This window comes from Coregonus clupeaformis, chromosome 17 (genome assembly GCF_020615455.1).
Source record: "Coregonus clupeaformis isolate EN_2021a chromosome 17, ASM2061545v1, whole genome shotgun sequence".
Lineage (NCBI taxonomy): Eukaryota > Metazoa > Chordata > Actinopteri > Salmoniformes > Salmonidae > Coregonus > Coregonus clupeaformis.
Window position 1 is genome coordinate 9,599,081 of NC_059208.1, and position 25,055 is coordinate 9,624,135.

General features: G+C 46.4%; 1 protein-coding gene across 2 annotated transcripts; it reads left to right on the plus strand.

Moving 5' to 3' along the window:
* Window positions 1-896: 896 nt before the first annotated feature.
* Window positions 897-25,022, plus strand: LOC121586561 (leucine-rich repeat-containing protein 3B). Of its 2 annotated transcripts, none has more exons than XM_041903338.2 (2): window positions 897-1,135; window positions 21,163-25,022. In XM_041903338.2, the coding sequence occupies exon 2, from the start codon at window positions 21,362-21,364 to the stop codon at window positions 22,181-22,183; it is 822 nt and encodes a 273-aa protein (XP_041759272.1). In that variant the 5' UTR covers window positions 897-1,135; window positions 21,163-21,361; the 3' UTR covers window positions 22,184-25,022. The 2 variants fall into 2 exon arrangements, with proteins under 2 accessions (XP_041759272.1, XP_041759273.1); XM_041903339.2 differs by having other exon boundaries at window positions 1,123-1,202.
* Window positions 25,023-25,055: the final 33 nt, after the last annotated feature.

Consider the following 25,055-nt stretch of genomic DNA (forward strand, 5'->3'; position numbering starts at 1 on the left):
TGTCAGGTGGTGTCCCCATAGGAATCTCTAGGGCCCCTCATGTCATCACCACAGTTGGGTGTCCCCATAGAAATATAATTATTTATATGAGTGTCCCAGTCATGACCATCCAGTAAGTGAGTGCCTGCCTGTTATGTGAGAGAATGAGGGAGATCCTGCTTGACTGCCAGGCTGGTGGCCACCATGGCCATGTTACATAGACAGTTCCCTTCAGATTCCCCTGACAGTCATGTGGCAGTGCGACAGCTTCATGTGACTCATATATACCATGGTAAATGTGGGCTACACAGTAAGTACCATGGTAAATGTGGGCTACACAGTAAGTACCATGGTAAATGTGGGCTACACAGTAAGTACCATGGTAAATGTGGGCTACACAGTAAGTACCATGGTAAATGTGGGCTACACAGTAAGTCCCATGGTAAATGTGGGCTCCTGATCACATTATGTAGGCTACGTGTAGGCCACTTGTTCTCTGAGCAGACACATAGTCACAGAAAAGTCTTTAGTATACGGTATTTTCAAATGTGGACCAATGTGATAGGCTACAATTCAAATATGAATCACTGAAAGAGCAATACTTTGGTTAATATTTCTACCATTGACTGATTGAAGCGTTATGCAGATAGTGTGGTGACTGTCTGGGATCACAAATCAAATCAAATTTTATTCGTCACATTCTTCGTAAACAACATGTGTAACCTAACAGTGAAATGCACCTACAATTTGTCTTAACTCAACAGCTCTCCTTTTAGTTTTACGAGGATGCAAAATAACGAATGTATCTGATGATTTATTACACGTGTATAGAATTTGTCAGTAGAACCCAACAGACACTGGGGCAACACCTACTGTCTGTCTGACCGTTCATCCCCGCGCGCGCTCCGGGTGAACACTGTCGCCTCCAATGCTTGTCTCGCAAACCCCTCCCTTGCCAGCTCGAGCTCAGTCACGCTCCTTTCGCGTTCAATACTGAGGAGCAACAAGCAATTGTAAAAATGTGAATTTCAACTGCGGCTATTCCAACATTTTTGACGAGGATAGGAAACTAATGCAGAAGGAAGATTGGTTTGGAACGATCCGTTTAGAATGTCAACGTTGGAAATTGAGAGACTGACGGTTGTTTTTATTGCAGGTGAGAATGGAAACAAATGTCGCCTGTTGCTCTGCAGCTCTGCTACACGCGCAGCACACACACATACGTATGTATGAGCTAATTTTCATGCTTCATGTTTCTTTTTCTTTTCTGATGGTGATTGTTGTTAGTCAGATTAAGAAAAAAACTCAAAAAATAGATTGGTTTGGGTCGTCATATATCATTTTTAGTTTTTTTCCCCCAATATCCACCATGTTTTAAATTAATATTATTATTCATGTAGCTTCACAGCTACATTGATGTCCTCTGATCACTCAAATATTGTTTATTGTAGGTAGGTATATCGAATATACTGTTATTATTCTATTAGAATAATGGTATTATATAATGGTATTATAGGATACCGGCAATAACATTGCTCTTATGCTCTTATGTCCTTGGTAAATACTTGGACATTACATAGTTCCATGGGTGTCATCCATGGGTGTCATCTTTACATGATGACACCCATTACCGCAATGAAATAGTTTAATCATGGCAGTGAGTTTTTTCCATGTAGAAAACAACAGCTGAGCCGGTCAGAAAGGGGAGCCGGGAACACTGTAGTACGTCGCATTCGGGCGCGGAGCTCGAGAGCAGGGTTAACCGTTGACGGTTGAGCCACCGAGTGCGCTATAGGAAGAAATTCACCTTGGTGACGAGCAGGCTCACACAGTGGGGTGTCCTCCTTATCATTAGTGTTCATATGGAAATAGTTCAGCAGATGTTCACTCATTATATCATACCAAAACTCATACTATAATAATATAATCTAGTAATATCATAATGATAATATATAACCGATAAACTAAAGGCATACATTTAGACCTATAGGCCTACCTAACAAAGTTTACAACTTTGTGTAGGCTTGGCTACTCATAAATCATATTCTTTACCATGGAGCATGGTTTATTTGTTTGGGAAATGCTATGCCATGCCATTTATAACACTTGCAGACTATTTTGTTTGAGGAATAGCTTGGCTATTATTTGCTCAGGCCCATTTCTATGGTAATTCGAAATCCCCCTATCCAGCTCAAGACTATTTGCATAAATAGTTCATCCTTAATAATAATGTTTATTTGATTAACACAAAATGTATCAAGTGATGTAGGACTATATGGGTCAAGAAAACACAGTAGGCTAGTCTGCTGTAGGTCTAAGTGTGCATCCAAAATTGCACCCTATTCCCTATGTAGTTCACCACAGCTCTGGTCAAAAGTAGTGCACTATGTATGGAATAGGGTGCCATTCTGGATGGATCCACATCTTTGTTGAATTTCATGGTGATGCTAACCCATAAATATGGCCTTGACAGGAACATGTAACTTAAGTAATAGAATGGCCATATCCTAAGATAAATGATACAAATATTGTCATGGTTGTGTCAAAATACATTTCAATTCTAAGTCTTGGACCAATCAAATTACTCTGCCTCTTATTATAATGATGGTGTTCATGAAGTTTCTCTTATACCTGTGTAGTAACACTAATTACTACAGTAACAACATTGATGTTACATAATATTCTAGTAATTGTTTTGTAAATGCATAGTAATGAAACAATGGACATTATTTATTCTCTGACCTTATGATGGGGTCATATCAAAGAGATACCTCATTGAACTTTTGACCATTCATTTGTCTTCAGGCTAATGCTTCCAGTCTGACAGTGTTTTGCGATGGATGACTTCAATATCACTTAACATAGAATAGCTATAGCTGCATTTATTTTTCCTTACTTCATGATTCATCCTTACTGCCATGTTGAGATTTGTCATAGGAAATAGCCTCGATTGTAAGCTTTGGTTGACATCACTGGAAGTCAAAGCTCTTACAAATCAAATCAAATCACATTTTATTTGTCACATGCGCCGACTACAACAGGTACAGCAGGATTCCTTACCGTGAAATTCTTACTTACAAGCCCATGGGGGAGAAAACTATTGAGCAGCCATTACATAGCCCAAGTGCTATTAACAAAGCCCATGCATGATTGTAATTGATTGGGAGCCCATCCCAGTTCTATAGTGCGTGCTAGATTGTGATTGCAGACCAATTTACACTGAACAAAAATATAAATGCAACATGTTTACCTTTTTGTAGTTTTACTTACAGTAGTGAGTGCATACATTTTCATACTTTTTCCCATACTGGTCCCCCATGGGAATTGAACCCATAACCCTGGCGTTGCAAGCGCCATGCTCTAACAACTGAGCCACACGGGTCCTTTTTTCATGACCTGAAATAAAATATTTCAGAAATTGTCCATACGCACAAAAAGCTTATTTCTCTAAAATGTTAGTGAGCATTTATCCTTTGCCAAGATAATCCATCCTCTTGACAGGTGTGGCATATCCAGAAGCTGAGTCGATTGACTCAACGGTCAATCTAAGTTACATAACAAAAATATCCCCATCGAAATCAATCAGTTTAAACTAGAGATATCTGTTTTTATTGCATTGGATGCATCTCAATCCACTGCATCCGCCAGTGTCGCACTTCCGCATCTGCGGTGAAAGGTGGCAGAGGCTAGAACGGTGTTTGTCAGACCATGAGACATCCCGAAAGTTGGTAAATCACGTAAACGTCTGTTGTGTCCAAACAGTTTGACCTACAAACTATTATGACCATTCAATGGAAAGGGGAGACTCTCACGAACACGATTGTGCTCTACGACACATCTGAAGGTAACCGGTACCGGTTTTAGAAAACTAATGGAAGTACAGTGCATTCGGAAAGTATTCAGACCCCTTTACTTTTTCTACATTTTGTTATGTTACAGCCTTATTCTAAAATTGATTAAATAGTTTTTCACCCTCATCAATCTACACACAATACCCCTGTCACGATCGTCATAATGAGCGGACCAAGGCGCAGCGTGATACGCGTACATCTCTTTAATAGTGTACTAGCAACACGATACAAAATACAAAACAACAAAACGATATGTGAAGTCCTCGGTTATACAATACAAACCAACACGGAACAAGATCCCACAAAACACAAGTGCACAACAGGCTGCCTAAGTATGGTTCCCAATCAGAGACAACAAGCAACAGCTGATTCACGTTGCCTCTGATTGAGAACCACCCCGGCCAACATAGAAACACATAACCTAGAACAGAACATAGAAAACGAAACATAGACACTACACAAAGAAACTAACACCCTGGCTTAACATACAAGAGTCCCCATAGCCAGGGTGTGACAGTACCCCCCCCCAAAGGCGCGTACTGCGACCGCGCCAACATAAACCCAACAGGGGAGGGGCCGGGTGGACTCCGGGCGTGACCACCACCCTCTAACAACCGCCCCCCGTAGCGCCCCTGGTCTGGTCTGGCCCCGCTGGCTGGAGCTGGACTGGACATCGGTGGAGCGGATTGCTTAGGCTCCGGTGTGGAGCAGCTGACCGGTACCTGACCAGGCACGAGCTGTGCCGGACTGATGACGCGCATCACAAGCTTGGTGCGGGGAGCAGGAATGGGCCGGACCGGGCTGACGACGCGCACCACTGGCTTGGTGCGGGGAGCAGGAACGGGCCGGACCGGGCTGATGATGCGCACTACAGGCTTGGTGCGGGAAGCAGGAATGGGCCGGACCGGGCTGATGACGCGCACCACTGGCTTGGTGCGGGGAGCAGGAATGGGCCGGACCGGGCTGACGATGCGCACCACTGGCTTGGTGAGGGGAGCAGGAACGGGCCGGACCGGGCTGGCGACGCGCACCATTGGCTTGGTGCGAGGGGCAGGAACAGGCCGGGTCGGGCTGGCGACGCGCACCATTGGCTTGGTGCGAGGAGCAGGAACAGGCCGGACCGGGCTGGCGACGCGCACCATTGGCTTGGTGCGAGGGGCAGGAACAGGCGGGGCCGGGCTGGCGACGCGCACCATTGGCTTGGTGCGAGGGGCAGGAACAGGCGGGGCCGGGCTGGCGACGCGCACCATTGGCTTGGTGCGAGGGGCAGGAACAGGCCGGACCGGGCTGGCGACGCGCACCACAGGCTTGGTGCGGGGAGCAGGAACAGGCCGGGCCGGGCTGGCGACGCGCACCACAGGCTTGGTGCGAGGGGCAGGAACAGGCCGGGCCGGGCTGGCGACGCGCACCACAGGCTTGGTGCGGGGAGCAGGAACAGGCCGGACCGGGCTGTGGAGACGGACTGGAAGTCTGGAGCGAAGAGCTGACACAACCTGTCCTGGCTGAATGCCTATTTTTACACACTCTGTGTGAGGCATCAGCACAGGACGTACAGGGCTGTGTACTCGTACTGGCACTACAGCACGTGACACTGGCGCAGGATAACCGGGACCGAGGAGGGGTACTGGAGGCCACGAGCGTTGAGCCGGCACACTCCGTCCTGGCTGCATGCCCACCTTAGCACGACACGTGCGTGGTGCTCGCACAGGACGTACCGGACTGTGCCGGACCACTCGCGGCACAGTACGCAGCTCCGCATACCTCGGAACCTGCCCAGTCTCACACTGCCTAGCCTGAGTACGGGGAGTTGGCTCTGCTCTACCTCTAGGCTCCGCCAACCTCCCTTCCAGCCCCCCAAACCCGGTGGCCTCCTCTCCTAATCCACAAACTCGCCCAGTAGCTGCCTCCAGCAGCCCCGTCGTCCATGCCGTGTGCCCCCCCCAAAAAATGTATTGGGGTTGCCTCTTGCGTGTCCGACGTCGGCCCGGTTGGCGCCGTTGCTCCTCTCTATGGCGCGCCTCCACCGTCTCCTCCCACGGACGGCGATCCATACCGGCCTGGATTTCCTCCCAAGTCCAGGACCCCTGCCCGTCCAAGATCTCCTCCCAAGTCCAGGCTGTCTGCTCCTGGACACGCTGCTTGGTCCTGTTTTGGTGGGATCTTCTGTCACGATCGTCATAATGAGCGGACCAAGGCGCAGCGTGATACGCGTACATCTCTTTAATAGTGTACTAGCAACGCGATTGTCACGAACGTCGGATATAGAGGACCAAGGCGCAGCGTGGAAGGTGAACATACTTATTTATTAAATGATACACGAACAAAACAACAAATCGATACGTGACGTCCACAGGTGCAAAACACAAACCAACACGGAACAAGATCCCACAAACACTGTGGGAAAACCACCTGACTAAATATGGTTCCCAATCAGAGACAACCAGCAACAGCTGATACTCGTTGCCTCTGATTGAGAACCACTCTGGCCAACATAGATATACAAAACTAGACTAGACACAACGAGCACAAAACATAAACTCTACACACCCTGGCTCAACTTAAAAGAGTCCCTAGAGCCAGGGCGTGACAGTACCCCCCCCTAAAGGCGCAGACTGCGACCGCGCCTAAACATCACCGAACAGGGGAGGGCTGGGTGGGCATTCCTCCTCAGAGGCGGTTCCGGCTCCGGGCTTGACCACCACCCTCTACTAACCCCCCCGTAGTGCCCCTGGTTTGGTCTAGCCCCACTGGCTGGAGCTGGACTGGACTTCGGTGGAGCGGATTGCTCAGGCTCCGGTGTGGAGCAGCTGACCGGTACCTGACCAGGCACCGGTGAAACGGGCACGGGCTGGCGATGCGCACCACAGGTTTGGTGCGGGGAGCAGGAACAGGCCGGACCAGGCTGGCGACGCGCACCATTGGCTTGGTGCGGGGAGCAGGAACAGGCCGGGCCGGGCTGGCGACGCGCACCACTAGCTTGGTGCGGGGAGCAGGAACAGGCCGGACCGGGCTGGCGATGCGCACCACAGGTTTGGTGCGGGGAGCAGGAACGGGCCGGGCCGGGCTGGCGATGCGCACCATTGGCTTGGTGCGGGGAGCAGGAACAGGCCGGGCCGGGCTGGCGACGCGCACCATAGGCTTGGTGCGAGGGGCAGGAACAGGCCGGGCCGGGCTGGCGACGCGCACCATAGGCTTGGCGCGATGGACAGGAACAGGCCGGACCGTACTGGGAACACACACCACTGGCCTTACACGGGGATCAGGAACGGGCCGGACCGGACTGGCAACACACTTCAGTACCTCTCGCCGTGCCTCTACATTTTCCTTCCCTCTATACACCAATGGCTCCCGTAACCCGGTGGCCTTCTCTCCTCGTCCACCAACTCGCCCCTTATCTGCCTCCAGTGGCCCCGTCGTCCCTGCCATGTGCCCCCCCCTAAAAATGTCTTGGGGGTGCCCCTCGCCTGTCCGACGACTGCCCGGTTGGCGCCGCTTCTCCTCTCCTGCCTGGGCACGCTGCTTGGTCCTGTATTGGTGGGATCTTCTGTCACGGCCGTCGGATATAGAGGACCAAGGCGCAGCGTGGAAGGTGAACATACTTATTTATTAAATGATACACGAACAAAACAACAAATCGATACGTGACGTCCACAGGTGCAAAACACAAACCAACACGGAACAAGATCCCACAAACACTGTGGGAAAACCACCTGACTAAAAATGGTTCCCAATCAGAGACAACCAGCAACAGCTGATACTCGTTGCCTCTGATTGAGAACCACTCTGGCCAACATAGATATACAAAACTAGACTAGACACAACGAGCACAAAACATAAACTCTACACACCCTGGCTCAACTTAAAAGAGTCCCTAGAGCCAGGGCGTGACAACGATACAAAACAACAAAACGATACGTGAAGTCCTCGGTTATACAATACAAACCAACACGGAACAAGATCCCACAAAACACAAGTGCACAACAGGCTGCCTAAGTATGGTTCCCAATCAGAGACAACAAGCAACAGCTGATTCACGTTGCCTCTGATTGAGAACCACCCCGGCCAACATAGAAACACATAACCTTGAACAGAACATAGAAAACGAAACATAGACACTACACAAAGAAACTAACACCCTGGCTTAACATACAAGAGTCCCCAGAGCCAGGGCGTGACAACCCCATAATGACAAAGCAAAAACAGTTTTTTAGAAATGTTAGCAAATGTATAAAAAATTTAAAACTGAAATATCACATTTACATAAGTATTCAGATCCTTTACTCAGTACTTTGTTGAAGCACCTTTGGCAGTGATTACAGCCTCGAGTCTTCTTGGGTATGACGCTACAAGCTTGCCACACCTGTATTTGGGGAGTTTCTCCCATTCTTCTCTGCAGATCCTCTCAAGCTCTGTCAGGTTGGATGGGGAGCGTCGCTGCACAGCTATTTTCAGGTCTCTCCAGAGATGTTCGATCGGGTTCAAGTCCGGGCTCTGGCTGGACCACTCAAGGACATTCAGAGACTTGTCCCAAAGCCACTCCTGCGTTGTCTTGGCTGTGTGCTTAGGGTCATTGTCCTGTTGGAAGGTGAACCTTCGCCTCAGTCTGAGGTCCTGAGTGCTCTGGAGCAGGTTTTCATCAAGGATCTCTCTGTACTTTGCTCTGTTCATCTTTCCCTCGATCATGACTAGTCCCCCATCCCCACAGCATGATGCTGCCACCACCATGCTTCACTGTAGGGATGGTATTAGCTAGGTGATGAGCGGTGCCTGGTTTCCTCCAGACGTGACGCTTGGCATTCAGGCCAAGGAGTTCAATCTTGGTTTAATCAGACCAGAGAATCTTGTTTCTCATGGTCTGAGAGTCCTTTAGGTGCCTTTTGGCAAACTCCAAGCGGGCTGTCATGTTACTGAGGAGTGGCTTCCGTCTGGCCACTCTACCATAAAGGCCTGATTGGTGGAGTTCTGCAGAGATGGTTGTCCTTCTGGAAGGTTCTCCCATCTCCACAGAGAAACTCTGGAGCTCTGTCAGAGTAACCATCGGGTTCTTCGTCACCTCCCTGACCAAGGCCTTCTTCCCTGATTGCTCAGTTTGGCCGGGTGGCCAGCTCTAGGAAGAGTCTTGATGGTTCCAAACTTCTTCCATTTAAGAATGATGGAGGCCACTGGGGACCTTCAATGCTGCAGACATTTTTTGGCACCCTTCCCCAGATCTGTGCCTCAACACAATGCCACAGATAACTCAAGTTTTGAGGGAGCGTGCAATTGAAATGCTGACTGCAGGAATGTCCACCAGAGCTGTTGCCAGAGAATGTAATGTTCATTTCTCTACCATAAGCCACCTCCAACGTCATTTTAGAGAATTTGTCAGTACATCCAACCAGCCTCACAACCGCAGACCACGAGTAACCACGCCAGCCCAGGACCTCCACATCCGGCATCTTTGCATGTGGGATTGTCTTAGACCAGCAACCCAGACAGCTGATGAAACTGTGGGTTTGCACAACCAAAGAATGTCTGCACAAACTGTCAGAAATTGTCTCAGGGAAGCTGATCTGTGTGCTCGTCGTCCTCACCAGGGTCTTGATCTGACTGCAGTTCGGCGACGTAAACGACTTCAGTGGGCAAATGCTCACCTTCAATGGCCACTGGCATGCTGGAGAAGTGTGCTTTTCACAGATGAATCCCAGTTTCAACTGTACCGGGCAGATGGCAGACAGCGTGTATGGTGTCGTGTGGGCGAGCGGTTTGCTGATGTCAACATTGTGAACAGAGTGCCCCATGGTGGAGGTGGGGTTATGGTATGGGCAGGCTTAAGCTACGGACAACGAACACAATTGCATTTTATCGATGGCCATTTGAATGCACAGAGATACCGTGACGAGATCCTGAGGCCCATTGCCGTGCCATTCATCTGCCGCCATCACCTCATGTTTCAGCATGATAATGCACAGCCCCATGTCGAAAAGATCTGTACCCAATTCCTGGAAGCTGAAAATGTCCCAGTTCTTCCATGGCCTGCATACTCACCAGACATGTCACCCATTGAGCATGTTTGAGATGCTCTGGATCAACGTGTATGACAGCGTGTCCCAGTTCCCACCAATATCCAGCAACTTCACACAGCCATTGAAGAGGAGTGGGGCAACATTCCACAGGCCACAATCAACAGCCTGATCAACTCTATCCGAAAGAGATGTGTCGCGCTGCATGAGGCAGGTATCTGTGACCAAGAGATGCATATCTGTATTCCCAGTCATGTGAAATCCATAGATTAGGGCGTAATTTATTTATTTCAGTTGACTGATTTCCTTATATGAATTGTAACTTAGTAAAATCTTTGAAATTGTTGCATGTTGCGTTTTATATTTTTATTCAGTGGTAGTTGCATTTGAAAATCTGATTTTTGTAAAGGATTGCTCTTTTTCCAGTAATGGTAAAAAATGTAAAGGTTGTATTATTCTCTATCCCCAATCCATTGCCCAGCCTCTACCCCTTAAAATCATATGATGACAGATATTTACTTTACAAAAATCTAAGTTGACATTGATGACATGATACACTACATGTATGGACCTCACTTTGTGCATGGGAGCATCGCCATGCTAAAACGGGAAAGGGCCTCCCCCAAACTGTTAACACAAAGTTGGAAGCACAGAATCGTCTAGAATGTCATTGTATGCTGTAACGTTAAGATTTACCTTGACTGGAACTAAGAGGCCCAAACCATGAAAAACAGCCCCAGACCATTATTCCTCCTCCACCAGACTTTACAGTTGGCACTATGCATTCTGGCAGGTAGTGTTCTCCTGGCATTTGCCAAACCCAGATTGGTCCGTCGGCCTGCCAGATGGTGAAGCGTGATTCATCACTCCAGAGAATACGTTTCCACTGCTCCAGAGTGAAGGCGAGCTTTGCATGGTAGTGAGTGTTGCAACCGAGGACAGACGATTTTTACGCGCTACGCGCTTCAGCACTCGGCGATGCCGTTCTGTGAGCTTGTGTTGCCTACCACTTCGCGGCTGAGCCGTTGTTGCTCCTAGACGTTTCCACTTCACTATAACAGCACTTACAGTTGACCGGGGCAGCTATAGCAGGGCAGAAATTTGACAAACTGACTTGTTGGAAAGGTGGCATCCTATGACGGTTGAAAGTCACTGAGCTCTTCAGTATGCAAATTCTACTGCAAATGTTTGTCTATGGAGATTGCAAGGCTGTGTGCTCAGTTTTATACACACTGAAGTCATACCATCATACCCAAAAGTTATTTCAGAGTAATGACCTGGCTGAATTCAGCTGGTGGCCCTCTCCAGTCTCTGGTCACAAGGTTTTTCACATACTGGGTTAAATTGGGCGCCTGTGAACTCAGCCGCGAGGCTGCGACCATTTCTATTTTTGGCACCACTTAAATTGTATTTTCACAAATCAAGAAGGACATGATTGCCCTGTTATTCAGATTCAGTGGAACCATTAAAACATTCATAAATTGAATTAAGTCCTTACTTTTTACATGCAGTCTTTATATTATCATATTGGTTAGCAGTAGGGTTTTGACATTTTTGACAAATCTAACCAATTACACTATATATACAAAAGTATGTGGACACCCCTTCACATTAGTGGATTTGGCTATTCCAGCCTCACCCGGGTGTGGGGAGACGCCCATATCCATTAACAATCACTTAAGTGGATACAGTATCAGGATCTTATTCTGTTCGAGCTCGGTAATTAATGTGTTTTTATCAATGCCTCAGGGAGATCTGACAGACACATGTTAGCAGTGCTTAATTTGAGCCGGATCCTGCCGGAACAGGATCCGGCACCTCTCAAATTTGACTTTGTTCGTTCCGGCACCTATTTGCCTAGATCAGGTACCTCTCGTGGCATTATTTATTAATTGTTTCACTGTTCGCACTGTAAACATTCTAATAAAATCGATCAGCGTTAATTCAAGTTGACTTGTTATTTCTCCCGCCCCCCAGAAAGACCAGAAGTGATCCTTCTGTGTATTCATCCTATACTGCCACACTGATTCCAGACCTACTCTTTTATTTGTACATAGAGGTTATGAGGAGGGCCGGTGGGGTAAGTAACTGATCTTGACACAGGTCTTGGTAGTGGTGGTCAGCTAGTGAAGAGGTCCCTATGTAATCACGTCACGTAGCCTAGGCTAGTCGTCTCCCTACTGAATTTGAAACGGTGGAAAGCCAAATACAAAATGGATGAGAAAAGTCAATCGAGTTTGATGACATTTTTCATGTCCAAAAATCCAGAGAAAGATGTTGAATCGAACCCAGAACGAGTCAGAGAACTGTTCCTGATGGCGATGCCTTAGCTACCAGTTCTGCTAATCCCGCCAGTTCAGCATCACCACCGGCACCTCCACTAGCTAGTAGGCCTACTAGCGAGTCAGACTTAGCGGGAGAGAGAGACGGGGAGCTGGGGGGGGGACAGTGCATCCACCGACAAAGTGCTCGGTGCAGGTGCAATTTGCAGTTCAAGAACAAGCAAACGAATAACCAAGGGCTTGTCATGCAGAATTCAAAGCTGGGCTGTACAACATGCAAAAAGGTAGGGAGCTTGGGTCTAGAAACGACTGGAGGGGATTAAACTAGCTAGCAAAAGAGAGGGTGGAATGTACAGTAACATCCTCTGACTGACATAAAAACAACAACAAAGAGCCCTCAGAAAAATATTTTTGAACATGCCCGAACCAAGGCGCATTTAGAGGCAGCAAGCATTGTAGACAAGGCTAAAGAGGACACCCAGGTTATAGTTAACACTCAAAATGAAAAAATTGACTCTACAGTAGGAGTCTTCAGAACAGAACAGCCCTATCAGCAAGAAATTAACTGTCAGGAGTTAAATTAACTTGACATGGGGAGAGTCATTGTGGGTGGTTTTGAAAACTAAGGTAGGAAAATTGTTTACCTTTAAAAACAGTTCTGTACTGTGAAGTTAATCTGAATATGTGCATATTATCACATAGGCAGGAGGCCTATACATTCTCATGTGTGTTCTGCTGTAGCCTACATTGATTTATTTTATTTGAAGTTATATTCCAATATCGTGATATTTATTCTACTGCTACATTGATGTCTTGAAAATTATATGAAATTTGAGTCTTGTAAGCCCCACAGCTGAGTATGTGTGTATTTGCATATGGCGGGTGTTCTGCAGTGACGTCTAAAAATGTTGCATGTGTAAGCCCCGCAGCTACACTCAAATATGTGGGCATACTGCAGCGACGTCTAAAATGCTTAGAATTAATCAGCACCTTTGAGAGTGCTGTCCATTTCACCACCATAGATAGTAGGCTACTTGGCTGTTTACTCTGTCTGATGCGCTGCTACGTTGTGTTCCGATAACTCAGAACCCCCCGGATAACCCCCCCCCCTCGTGCTCACTATGTGTTCCGGGACCTCGCAATTTACAAATTAAGCACTGCATGTTAGCATGTTTTTATGAACATGATAGGTAGGGTCTCGATATGGGGAAAGTTATGCGACAGAAAATAATTGCATAGCATTGTTGTGATTGAATAGGGCTGTATTGTACAGTAAGGTTAATGTAGAGTTCCTGTACTGTAGTGAATCCTGTGCTGTTTCTTCCCTATGCCATGTTCTGCAGACAAAGATCTGTTTTGAGAAGGTGACATTACACAGTGTGACAGAGGGAGAATGAGGGGGTGTGATAGAACCAGCCTACTGCACTCCACTGTACTTAGCACTTATCAGACAATGTCTGGGGCCCAAATAGCACCCTATTCCCTATGGGCCCTAGTCAAAAGTAGTGCACTACATAGGGAATAGGCTGCCATTTGGAACGTATCCAATGTGTTGTTATCCACAGTACACAAGCTTACAATAGAGTAGGTGTGTGTTTGTTTTACTAACGATACCAATCATATGTCATGAATGGGAACGTAAGTAAACATTGCTTCCCTTGTCCTCTCTAACTGCCCATTACTGTGTACTTACTATATTCTCACTCTTACACAGATAATAAAATGTACATGCACAACAGGCAATGTACATGTTTGACAGATCCTCATTGTAAATAAGAATCTGTTCTTAATTGACTAAATAAACAACATAGTTTGTAGCTGGCTAGTGTTTGATTGACAGGAGGATTCACAGGTCCATGCTTATCGTCACGTCTCAGTAATGAGTGTGTGTTCATAAGGATGTGTTGTTGTAGCCCTTTCCTGCAGTCAAATGACCAAATCACCCTCTAGTGGCCTCATGGGTGGAATGTTATTAATATTTTTAAGAATTTCATAATGAATAAACATACACTACCGTTCAAAAGTTTGGGGTCATTTAGAAATGTCCTTGTTTTCCATGAAAACATACATGAAATTAGTTTGAATAGGAAATATAGCAAAATGCATAGGAAATGTAGTCATTGACGAGGTTAGAAATAATGATTTTTAATAGAAATAATAATTGTGTCCTTCAAACTTTGATTTCGTCAAAGAATCCTACATTTGCAGCAATTACAGCCTTGCAGACCTTTGGCATTCTGGTTGTCAATTTGTTGAGGTAATCTGAAGAGATTTCACCCCATGCTTCCTGAAGCACCTCCCACAAGTTGGATTGGCTTGATGGGCACTTCTTACGTACCAGGCAGTCAAGCTGGTCCCACAACAGCTCAATAGGGTTGAGATCCGGTGACTGTGCTGGCCACTCCATTATAGACAGAATACCAGCTGACTGCTTGTTCGCTAAATAGTTCTTGCATAGTTTAAGCTGTGCTTTGGGTCATTGTCATTGTTCTGTTGTAGGAGGAAATTGGCTCCAATCAAGGGCCGTCCACAGGGTATGGCATGGCGTTGCAAAATGGAGTGATAGCCTTCCTTCTTCAATATCCTTTTTACCCTGTACAAATCTCCCACTTTACCACCACCAAAGCACCCCCAGACCATCACATTGCCTCCACCATGCTTGACAGATGGCATCAAGCACTCTTCCAGCATCTTTTCATTTGGTCTGCATCTCACAAATGTTCTTCTTTGTGATCCGAACACCTCAAACTTTGATTAGTTTGTCCATAACACTTTTTTCCAATCTTCCTCTGTCCAGTGTCTGTGTTCTTTTGCCCATCTTAATCTTTTATTTTTATTGGCCAGTCTGAGATATGGCTTTTTCTTTGCAACTCTGCCTAGATGGTCAGCATCCCGGAGTCGCCTCTTCACTGTTGATGTTGAGACTGGTGTTTTGCAGGTACTATTTAATGAAGCTGCCCGTTGAGGACCTGTGAGGCGTGTGTTTCTCAAACTAGACACTCTAATGTATTTGTCCTCTTGCTCAGTTGTGCACCGGGGCCTCCCACTCCTCTTTCTATTCTGGTTAGAGCCAGTTTGCGCTGTTCTGTGAAGGGAGTAGTGCACAGCTTTGTACGAGATCTTTAGTTTCTTGGCAATTTCTCGCATGGAATAGCCTTCATTTCTCAGAACAGGAATAGACTGACGAGTTTCAGAAGAAAGTTCTTTGTTTCTGGCCATTTTGATCCTGTAATCAAACCCACAATTGCTGATGCTCCAGATACTCAACTAGTCTCAAGATGGCCAGTTTTATTGCTTATTTAATCAGTACAACAGTTTTCAGCTGTGCTAACATAATTGCAAAAGGGTTTTCTAATTATCAATTAGCCTTTTAAAATGATAAACTTGGATTAGCAAACACAACATGCCATTGGAACACAGGACTGATGGTTGCTGATAATGGGCCTCTGTATGCCTATGTAGATATTCCATTAAAAATCAGCCGTTTCCAGCTACAATAGCCATTTACAACATTAACAATGTCTACACTGTATTTCTGATCAATTTGATGTTATTTTAATGGACAAATAAATTGCTTTTCTTTCGAAAACAAGGACATTTCTAAGTGACCCCAAACTTTTGAACGGTAGTGTATTTCTTAAATAAACGCCGAAAATCCTGTGTTTCTATGTCAAACGGTTTGTTATATTTCAGTCTTCTGTGATATACACTACATGACCAAAATTATGTGGACACCTGCTAGTCAAACATCTCATTCCAAAGTCATGGGCATTAATATAGAGTTGGTCCCCCCTTTGCTGCTATAACAGCGTCCACTCTTCTGGGAAGGCTTTCCACTAGATGTTGGAACATTGCTGTGGGGACTTGCTTCCATTCAGCCCCAAGAGCATTAGTGAGGTTGGGCACTGATTTATTTATTTTATTTATTTATTATTATTATTATAATTTTTTATTTTTTTATTTTTTTAGTCATTTAGCAGACGCTCTTATCCAGAGCGACTTACAGGAGCAATTAGGGTTAAGTGCCTTGCTCAAGGGCACATCGACAGATTTTTCACCTAGTCAGCTCGGGGATTAGAACCAGCAACCTTTCGGTTACTGGCACAACGCTCTTAACCACTACGCTACCTGCCGCCCACTGATGTTGGGCAATTAGGCCTGGCTCACAGTCGGCCTCCCAATTCATCCCAAAGGTGTTCGATGGGGTTGAGGTCAGGGCTCTGTGCAGGCCAGTCAAGTTCTTCCACACCGATCTCGTCAAACCATTTCTGTATGGACCTCACTTTGTGCACGGGGGCATTGTCATGCTGAAACAGGAAAAGGCCTTCCCCAAACTGTTGCCACAAAGTTGGAAGGACAGAATCGTCTAGAATGTCATTGTATGCTGTAGCATTAAGATTTCCCTTCACTGGAACTAAGGGGCCTAGCCCGAACCATGAAAACAGCCCCAGACCATTATTCCTCCTTTACAGTTGGCACTATGCATTCGGGCAGGTAGTGTTCTCCTGGCATCCGCCAAACCCAGATTCGTCCGTCGGACTGCCTGAAGGTGAAGCGTGATTCATCACTCCAGAGAACGCGTTTCCACTTCTCCGGAGTCCAATGGCGGTGAGCTTTACACAACTCCAGCTGGCGCTTGGCATTGCGCATGGTGATCTTATGCTTGTGTGCAGCTGCTCGGCCATGGAAACCCATTTCATGAAGCTCCCAACAAACAGTTATTATGCTGACGTACTTCCAGAGGCAGTTTGGAACTCGGTAGTGCGTGATGCAGCTGAGGACAGACGATTTTTACGCTCTAAGCGCTTCAGCACTCAGTGGTCCCATTCTGTGAGCTTATGTGGCCTACCACTTTGTGGCTGAGCCGTTGTTGCTCCTAGATGTTTCCACTTCACAATAACATTACTTACAGCTGACCGGGGCAGCTCTAGCAGGGCAGAAATTTGACAAACTGTCTTATTGGAAAGGTGACATCCTATGACGGTTGAAAGTCACTGAGCTCTTCAGTAAGGCCATTCTACTGCCAATGTTTGTCTATGGAGATTGCATGACTGTGTGCTTGATTTTATACACCTGTCAGCAACGGGTGTGGCTGAAATAGCCTAATCCACTAATTTGAAGGGGTGTCCACATACTTTTGTATATATAGTGTAGATAAAGGGTAATATTGGGATGCAAACTCAAAATTGAATACATTTCAACTCTACAGTGCATTGAAAAAGTATTCACCCCCTTGTCGTTTTTCCTATTTTGTTGCATTACAACCTGTAATATAAATTGATTTTTATTTGGATTTCATTTAATGGACATACACAAAATAGTCCAAATTGTTGAAGTGAAATGAAAAAAATTACTTGTTTCAGAAAATTCTAAACAAAACAAAATAACGGAAAAGTTGTGCATGCATATGTATTCACCCCCTTTGCTATGAAGCCCCTAAATAAGATCTGGTGCAACCAATTACCTTCAGAAGTCACATAATTAGTTAAATAAAGTCCACCTGTGTGCAATCTAAGTGTTACATGATCTGTCACATGATCTCAGTATATATACATCTGTTCTGAAAGGCCCCAGAGTCTGCAACACCACTAAGCAAGGGGCACCACCAAGCAAGCGGCACCATGAAGACCAAGGAGCTCTCCAAACAGGTTGTCACGATCGTCTATGAAGTAGGACCAAAGCGCAGCGTTGGTAGCGAACATATTGACTTTAATGCAATACACGAGAATACAAAACAAAACACGATCATGAAGTCCTCAGTGACAACGACTGAACATAGAACAAAAACCCACAACCCCAAGGTGAACAATGACAGTTTAAATATGGCTCCCAATCAGAGATAACGAGCCGACAGCTGACACTCGTTACCACTGATTGGGAGTCACTGGACCAAACAATGAAACCACCAATAACAACCCAACTAATCCCCAAACACAACAAAAATGAACACACCCTGGCTCAATAATACAAAGTCCCGGAGCCAGAGCGTGACAGTACCCCCTAAAGGCGCGGACTGCGACCGCGCCTCAAAGAACCCAAATAGGGGAGGGCTGGGTGGGTGTTGCTCCTCGGAGGCGGCTCCGGCTCTGGCTCCGGGCTTGACCACCATCCTACATCCATCCCCGTAATGGCCCCGGTCCGATCCAACCCAGCTGGCTGGATCCGGACTGATGACGCGCACCCCTAGCTTGGCGCGTGAGGCAGGGACGGACCGGACCTGGCTGACGATACGCATCCTCGGCTTGGTGCGTGGAGCCGAACGGACCTCCTCAGGCTGACGACTCGCCTCCCTGGCTTGGTGCGCGTAGCAGGCATAGGCTGAACCAGGTTGACGACTCGCCCCCTTGGTTTGGTGCGAGTAGCCGGAACGAGCTGACCCAGGTTGACGACTCGCACCCCTTAGCCTGGTGCGAGTGGCAGGAACAGTCCGGGTTGGGCCGGCGACGCACACCGTAGTTTTGATGCGTGGAGCAGGAACCGGCCGGGCTGGGCTGGCGACGCACCCCTTTGGCTTGGTGCGTAGAGCAGGGACAGGCCGGGCTGGGCTGGCGACGCGCACCATTGGCTTGGTGCGGGGAGCAGGGACGGGCCGGACAGGGCTGACGAAACGCACCACAGACTTGGTGCGGGGAGCAGGAACAGGTCGAGCTGGCCTAGCGACGCACACCGTTGGCTTGGTGTGGGGAGCAGGCACGGGCCGAACAGGGCCGACGAAACGCACCACAGACTTGGTGCAGGGAGCAGGAACAGACCGAGTCGGGCTGGCGGCGCGCACCACAGGCTCCATGCGAGGAACAGGAACAGACAGGACCGCACTGAGGACACACACCCCTGGCCCTACACGGGGATCAGGAACGGGCCGGACCGGACTGGTAACACACCCCAGTACCCTTCGCCGTGCCTCCACACCTTCCTTCCCCTTCGTGACCAGTGGCCCCCTTAACCTGGCGGCCTTTTCTGCCAACCTACTGCACTCCTCTAACCCGTACTCCTGCTGCCCCGACGTCGTGAGCCCCCCCCTAAACATTTTCTGGGGTTCTCTCCTCTCCGTGGACCAGGCCTCTATAGTCCTCTCCCAACCTTCGCTCTTCTGTCTCCACCACTCGTCATCCAACTCCTGGAAACGCTGCTTGGTCTCGTTGTGGTGGGTTTTTCTGTCACGATCGTCTATGAAGTAGGACCAAAGCGCAGCGTTGGTAGCGAACATATTGACTTTAATGCAATACACGAGAATACAAAACAAAACACGATCATGAAGTCCTCAGTGACAACGACTGAACATAGAACAAAAACCCACAACCCCAAGGTGAACAATGACAGTTTAAATATGGCTCCCAATCAGAGATAACGAGCCGACAGCTGACACTCGTTACCACTGATTGGGAGTCACTGGACCAAACAATGAAACCACCAATAACAACCCAACTAATCCCCAAACACAACAAAAATGAACACACCCTGGCTCAATAATACAAAGTCCCGGAGCCAGAGCGTGACACAGGTCAGGGACAAAGTTGTGGAGAAGTACAGATCAGGGTTGGGTTATAAAAAAATATCTGAAACTTTGAACATCCCACGAGCACCATTAAATCCATTATTAAAAAATGGAAAGAATATGGCACCACAACAAACCTGCCAAAAGAGGGCCTCCCACCAAAACACACAGACCACGCAAGGAGGGCATTAATCAGAGAGGCAACAAAGAGACCAAAGATAACCCTGAAGGAGCTGCAAAGCTCCACAGTGGAGATTTGAGTATCTGTCCATAGGAACACTTTAAGCTGTACACTCCACAGAGCTGTGCTTTACGGAAGAGTGGCCAGAAAATAGCCATTGTTTAACGAAAAAAATAAGCAAACACGTTTGGTGTTCGCCAAAAGGCATGTGGGACACTCCCCAAACATATGGAAGAAGGTACTCTGGTCAGATGAGACTAAAATAGAGGTTTTTGGTCATCAAGGAAAACGCTATGTCTGGTGCAAACCCAACACCTCTCATCACCCTGAGAACATCATCCCCACAGTGAAGCATGGTGGTGGCAGCATGTGGGGATGTTTTTCATCGGCAGGGACTGGAAAACTGGTCAGAATTGAAGGAATGATGGATGGCGCTAAATAAAGGGAAAGTCTTGAGGGAAAACTGTTTCAGTCTTCCAGAGATTTGAGACTGGGACGGAGGTTCACCTTCCAGCAGGACAATGTCCCTAAGCATACTGCTAAAGCAACACTTGAGTGGTTTAAAGGGAAACATTTAAACGTCTTGGAATGGCCTAGTCAAAGCCCAGACCTCAATCCAATTGAGAATCTGTGGTATGACTTAAAGATTGCTGTACACCAGCGGAACCCATCCAACTTGAAGGAGCAAGAGCAGTTTTGCCTTGAAGAATGGGCAAAAATCCCAGTATCTAGATGTGCCAAGCTTATAGAGACATACCCCAATTGCTGCAAAAGGTGGCTCTACAAAGTGTTGACTTTGGGGGGTGAATAGTTATGCACGATCACATTGTCTGTTTTTTTGTCTTATTTCTTGTTTGTTTCACAATAAAAAATATTTTGCATCTTCAAAGTGGTAGGCATGTTGTGTAAATCAAATGATACAAACCCCCCAAAAATCCATTTTAATTCCAGGTTGTAATGCAACAAAATAGGAGAAATGCCAAGGGGGGTGAATACTTTCGCAAGCCACTGACATGGTACAGTTATCTTCTTTTTTTATGCCCATAACCATGTGTGAGAGGTATATACTTTTGTTTCAAATTAGATTTGTTTAAAACTACCAAGATACACTCTGTGTGACCCTGATTTAGGTTATTAAGGACAGTGATTCATCTAACCTAGATTAACCCTATCATGTAGCCTAGAATGGCATAAATAGAACAAGTTGTGCAATATTGTTTCTATCAATAACAGTGAGATTATGATGATGTGTATTTAACAGAGTAAGTCAATGGTTTATTTTCACTTACAAACCGTGGTGCTGCTGTTTTGTCTACAGTAATTCATTAAGCAGTTTTTATATTGTTTAATGCTTCTATCTGTTTTATTTCAGGTGTGATTACAGCATGAGTTAAACTGGTGACAGGCCCTGCTAGGCCTGAACTGACCGAGTGTGTTGGTGGAGGCTCGTCAGTCTCCAGTATGGAGTGTTTGGTATGAGCCGTGGCCGGTCCGTTGCTCCTTGGGTCGGTCCAGTGGTGTAGTGTCCCTGTCCCTTGGCGGGATGCTGAGGGTTGGTGGTCCCCACCAGTATGACTCCCCTGGACCTGTGGCTGTCCCGCTCCATCCCCATGTGCCTGCTCCTCCAGAGCCTGGTCCTCATGGCCCTGTGCTTCCCCTCTGCCTCCATGTGTCCCAAGGGATGCGTCTGCCAGCGGGCCCGACCCGACCCTGGCCTCCACCTCGGCCCGGGGCCCCTGGGGCTCCTCCTTGGCCTCAACGTCTCCTGCACCGGGTCCCGGCTCAAAGAGATCCCCCCGGACCTGCCTCCAGACACCGCCGTGCTCCGCCTCGACCACAACCAGATCATGGCCGTCCCCGACCACGCCTTCCGGGGCCTGAGGCTGCTGCGGGAGCTCAACCTGTCCCACAACTCTGTGGAGACGTTGGGGGAGGGCGCCTTCAGTGGCGTGGAGGCCACACTGCAGGTGCTCGACCTCTCACACAACCGCATCACTAGCGTGCACAAGGATGCGTTCGCCCGGCTCAAAGCACGGGTCCTGGTGGACGACAACCCCTGGCACTGTGACTGCACCCTGCAGCAGGCACTGGGCGGCATGGCCCACAACCACGAAGCGGCTGCACGTGTCCTCTGCCGGAGCTCCGAACTCCAGGAGCAGGAGGGACGCCATTTCCTGGCGGTGGACACAGACCTGTGTAACCTGGCCAAGAGGACCACGGACTACGCCATGCTGGTGACGATGTTCGGCTGGTTCGCCATGGTCATCTCCTACGTGGTGTATTACGTACGGCAGAACCAGGAGGATGCCCGGCGACACCTGGAGTACCTCAAGTCGCTGCCCAGCAAGCCTGTGAAGCCCAACGAGGTGGAGGACATCAGTACTGTGGTGTAACATGACATCATCACTACTGAATACTATAGGACATCAGTAGTCCGGTGTGACATCCCTGTAGTGAGAACTGACATCACTATAGTGAGAACTGACTGTATACCATAGAATTAGATTGCCTAATTAGTTCTAGAATTAGAATGACTAATTTATTCTAATTCTATGCATGAACAGCAGAAGTTCAGAACTAAACCCGGAGATAGGACCCACATTTCTAGTGTTTACAACTGGTTCCAAATTTCAAGATGGATGTAACGTCTTCTGTTGTGAAATTGTTTTTATTTTGTCCTACCTGTGGTGTACTTAAAAGAAATCATGATAGATTCAACCTGGATCTGTGTATTTGAAGCTTCACACCCCATATGTGTCAATTACAAAGGTAAACATTGAGAAAACCCCATTTTTAAAGAGGAGAAATGCTTTAAACGTTAGCGGTTGTCTGTAGGCATCAATCTAAAGACAAGCATTTTCAAATGCACAGCGTACAGGTCAGAACATAGACAACGGCAGTTAGTTCAGATCACAGTAACAGAAGGGTATAGTCTATGGGTGTACCACATATGGCTTCATTGAGATCTGTTCTGAGATCGTTTTGAAAATCTGAATCTCAGGTTTAAATTTTGATAGGTTGATAAGTCTTTTCTAGAGCAAAATCTGGAGAAATTGTTTGTTGGACTAAACTTTTGTAAGGTAATGATAACAGACCTTTGATCTGAAGAGTGTTCTGTGTTTGTGCATCCAACTGCATACTTTGTTTAATTTTATTTGAACAAATAACGGGCCCCAAATATCAATCATGAAAATTACCTTTAATTTTCATATGTGAAATAATGGAATCAATGATTTGTTAAACTGACCATGACATCACCAATGTTGAAAGACTACTGATGTGCTGTAGAAACACTAAACATTCCTTCCTTCATTTTGTCAACTCCCTGTACTGTATGTTCTTGTTGTCTTGAAACAACAAAGTTGATCCATTGCATCTTAGTAGATTTGTGATGGTCAGATAACGTAGCACAATGGTTTTTTGGGTAGATATCAAATCAAATGACCCCGCAAAACAATTGGTAGATTCAAGTGATTTGTATGTGTTTCGTGATTTACCAGTACCCTAGTAGTGTCCAAGTTCTCATGTCCTGAGTCCGAACAAGCGTTTCGTGTTACATGTTAACACAACACCTGTACAACACCCAACAACAATACTGTGCATTTGGTTTTTCCACAAAAAACATTTGCTATGATTTTTTATGACTCAGTTTATGCTTCCTGAAATAGAATACATATTCATATTCATAGGAATGTGTTTCACACAAAGCTTCCTCTCTCAGCCAAATTGTAGATATAGTTAGTGTCCCAAATGGCACCCTATTCCCTACATAGTGCATAAAGCCCTGTGGGCCCTGGTGGAAAGTAATACACTATGTAGGGAATAGGGTACAATTTGGGACACACCCTCAGCATCACAAACCTGGCGATGGGAAGACTGTAATCATTTCAACACATACATCCCCTTTCTGTTCAGCCCCATGCTGCGTTCAGAATGCAGATAGATGCATGCATCATTTACCTTGCCTTTAATAACACTGTGTGTACAGTTATATCTCCAGCCAAGTGAGAAGAGCAAATTGCAGCTGTCATTAATTTAAATGGCTTTCACTTCCATCACAGTGACAAGGGTTCACTAAAACATCCCATAGAGAGAAGGGAGGGGGAGGGCAGGTCGGAGAGGGAGAGAAAGAGAGAGAGATAAATAGAGAGGAGAGATATGGGCAGGAGAATGAGAGAATTAGAAAAGTATAAGGTTCTTTCCATATTCAATGCGGATAACAAATTCTGTATTTTGAAAAGGAATGTTTACAAAGTTTCATTTTTTCCCCCAGAGCTGCAAGGTGGACAGTTCATTTGGGAGGATTTGATGATATGATGAGCACAGGTAGTTACAACATGTAGTAAAACAGGTTGCTACAACAGGTAGTTACAACATGTAGTTACAACAGGTTGCTACAACAGGTAGTTACAACAGGTAGTTACAACATGTTGTTACGACAAGTAGTTGCAACAGATAGATACAACCGGTAGATACACAAGTAAGCCTAGTCACATCACACATGAATCAAACTAAATGTAAATAGGTACATTGTTGTTGTGTGTGAGAAAGAACTTGAAATCCCTTTAAATCGTTGTATTTGAATGTTGTGCTACTGTACAGCCTTTTGCACTGATTTATCCTGCAGAGCAGAGGCCATGGGTTCATGTCTCATGTATTTGTAATGGGTTTAGGAGAGGATACTTTTTCTTTCAATGCATGTACTGTACCGCAAATGAAGAAAGCAAGCGTAGCCAAGCCAAGGAGTCGGGAAGAATATTTAAGTGCCTGAAATACTTATCTCACATTTTCTGTTTCTCATTTTAACCAAATCATTTCACATTCAGAGTCGGTTTCTGGACATGAAAGAAGAAAGCGCTGCGTTTCACAGACAAAGGTTTATGTGTTTGGGAATCTTTTCATGTCCAGGATAGTGTATACAGAACCAACACAAAGGAGAAATTAACTCTTTATTGTTTGCTTTGAAAGAGCTGATAGAAGTGAAATGGACTTTGATATCCTAGTTTTCCACTGTCTTGCTGAAATGAAGACGCAGAAATGTCAAAGTAATATAAAACAGAGAGAATATGGTTGTTGTCTTTCTTCTCTGCCTGTCAATTGTCTTTTCCTTTTTTTAGACGGACAAAACGTTGTCTGAAGCTTTGTGATAAAACTCAAGACCTAGCACTGATTAAACCATCCATACATTGTAAAGGCATGTCATAAAAGGAAATAAAGGAAATATGGACACTCGCCTTGTGATTTATTTTCATTTAGCTTTGGATG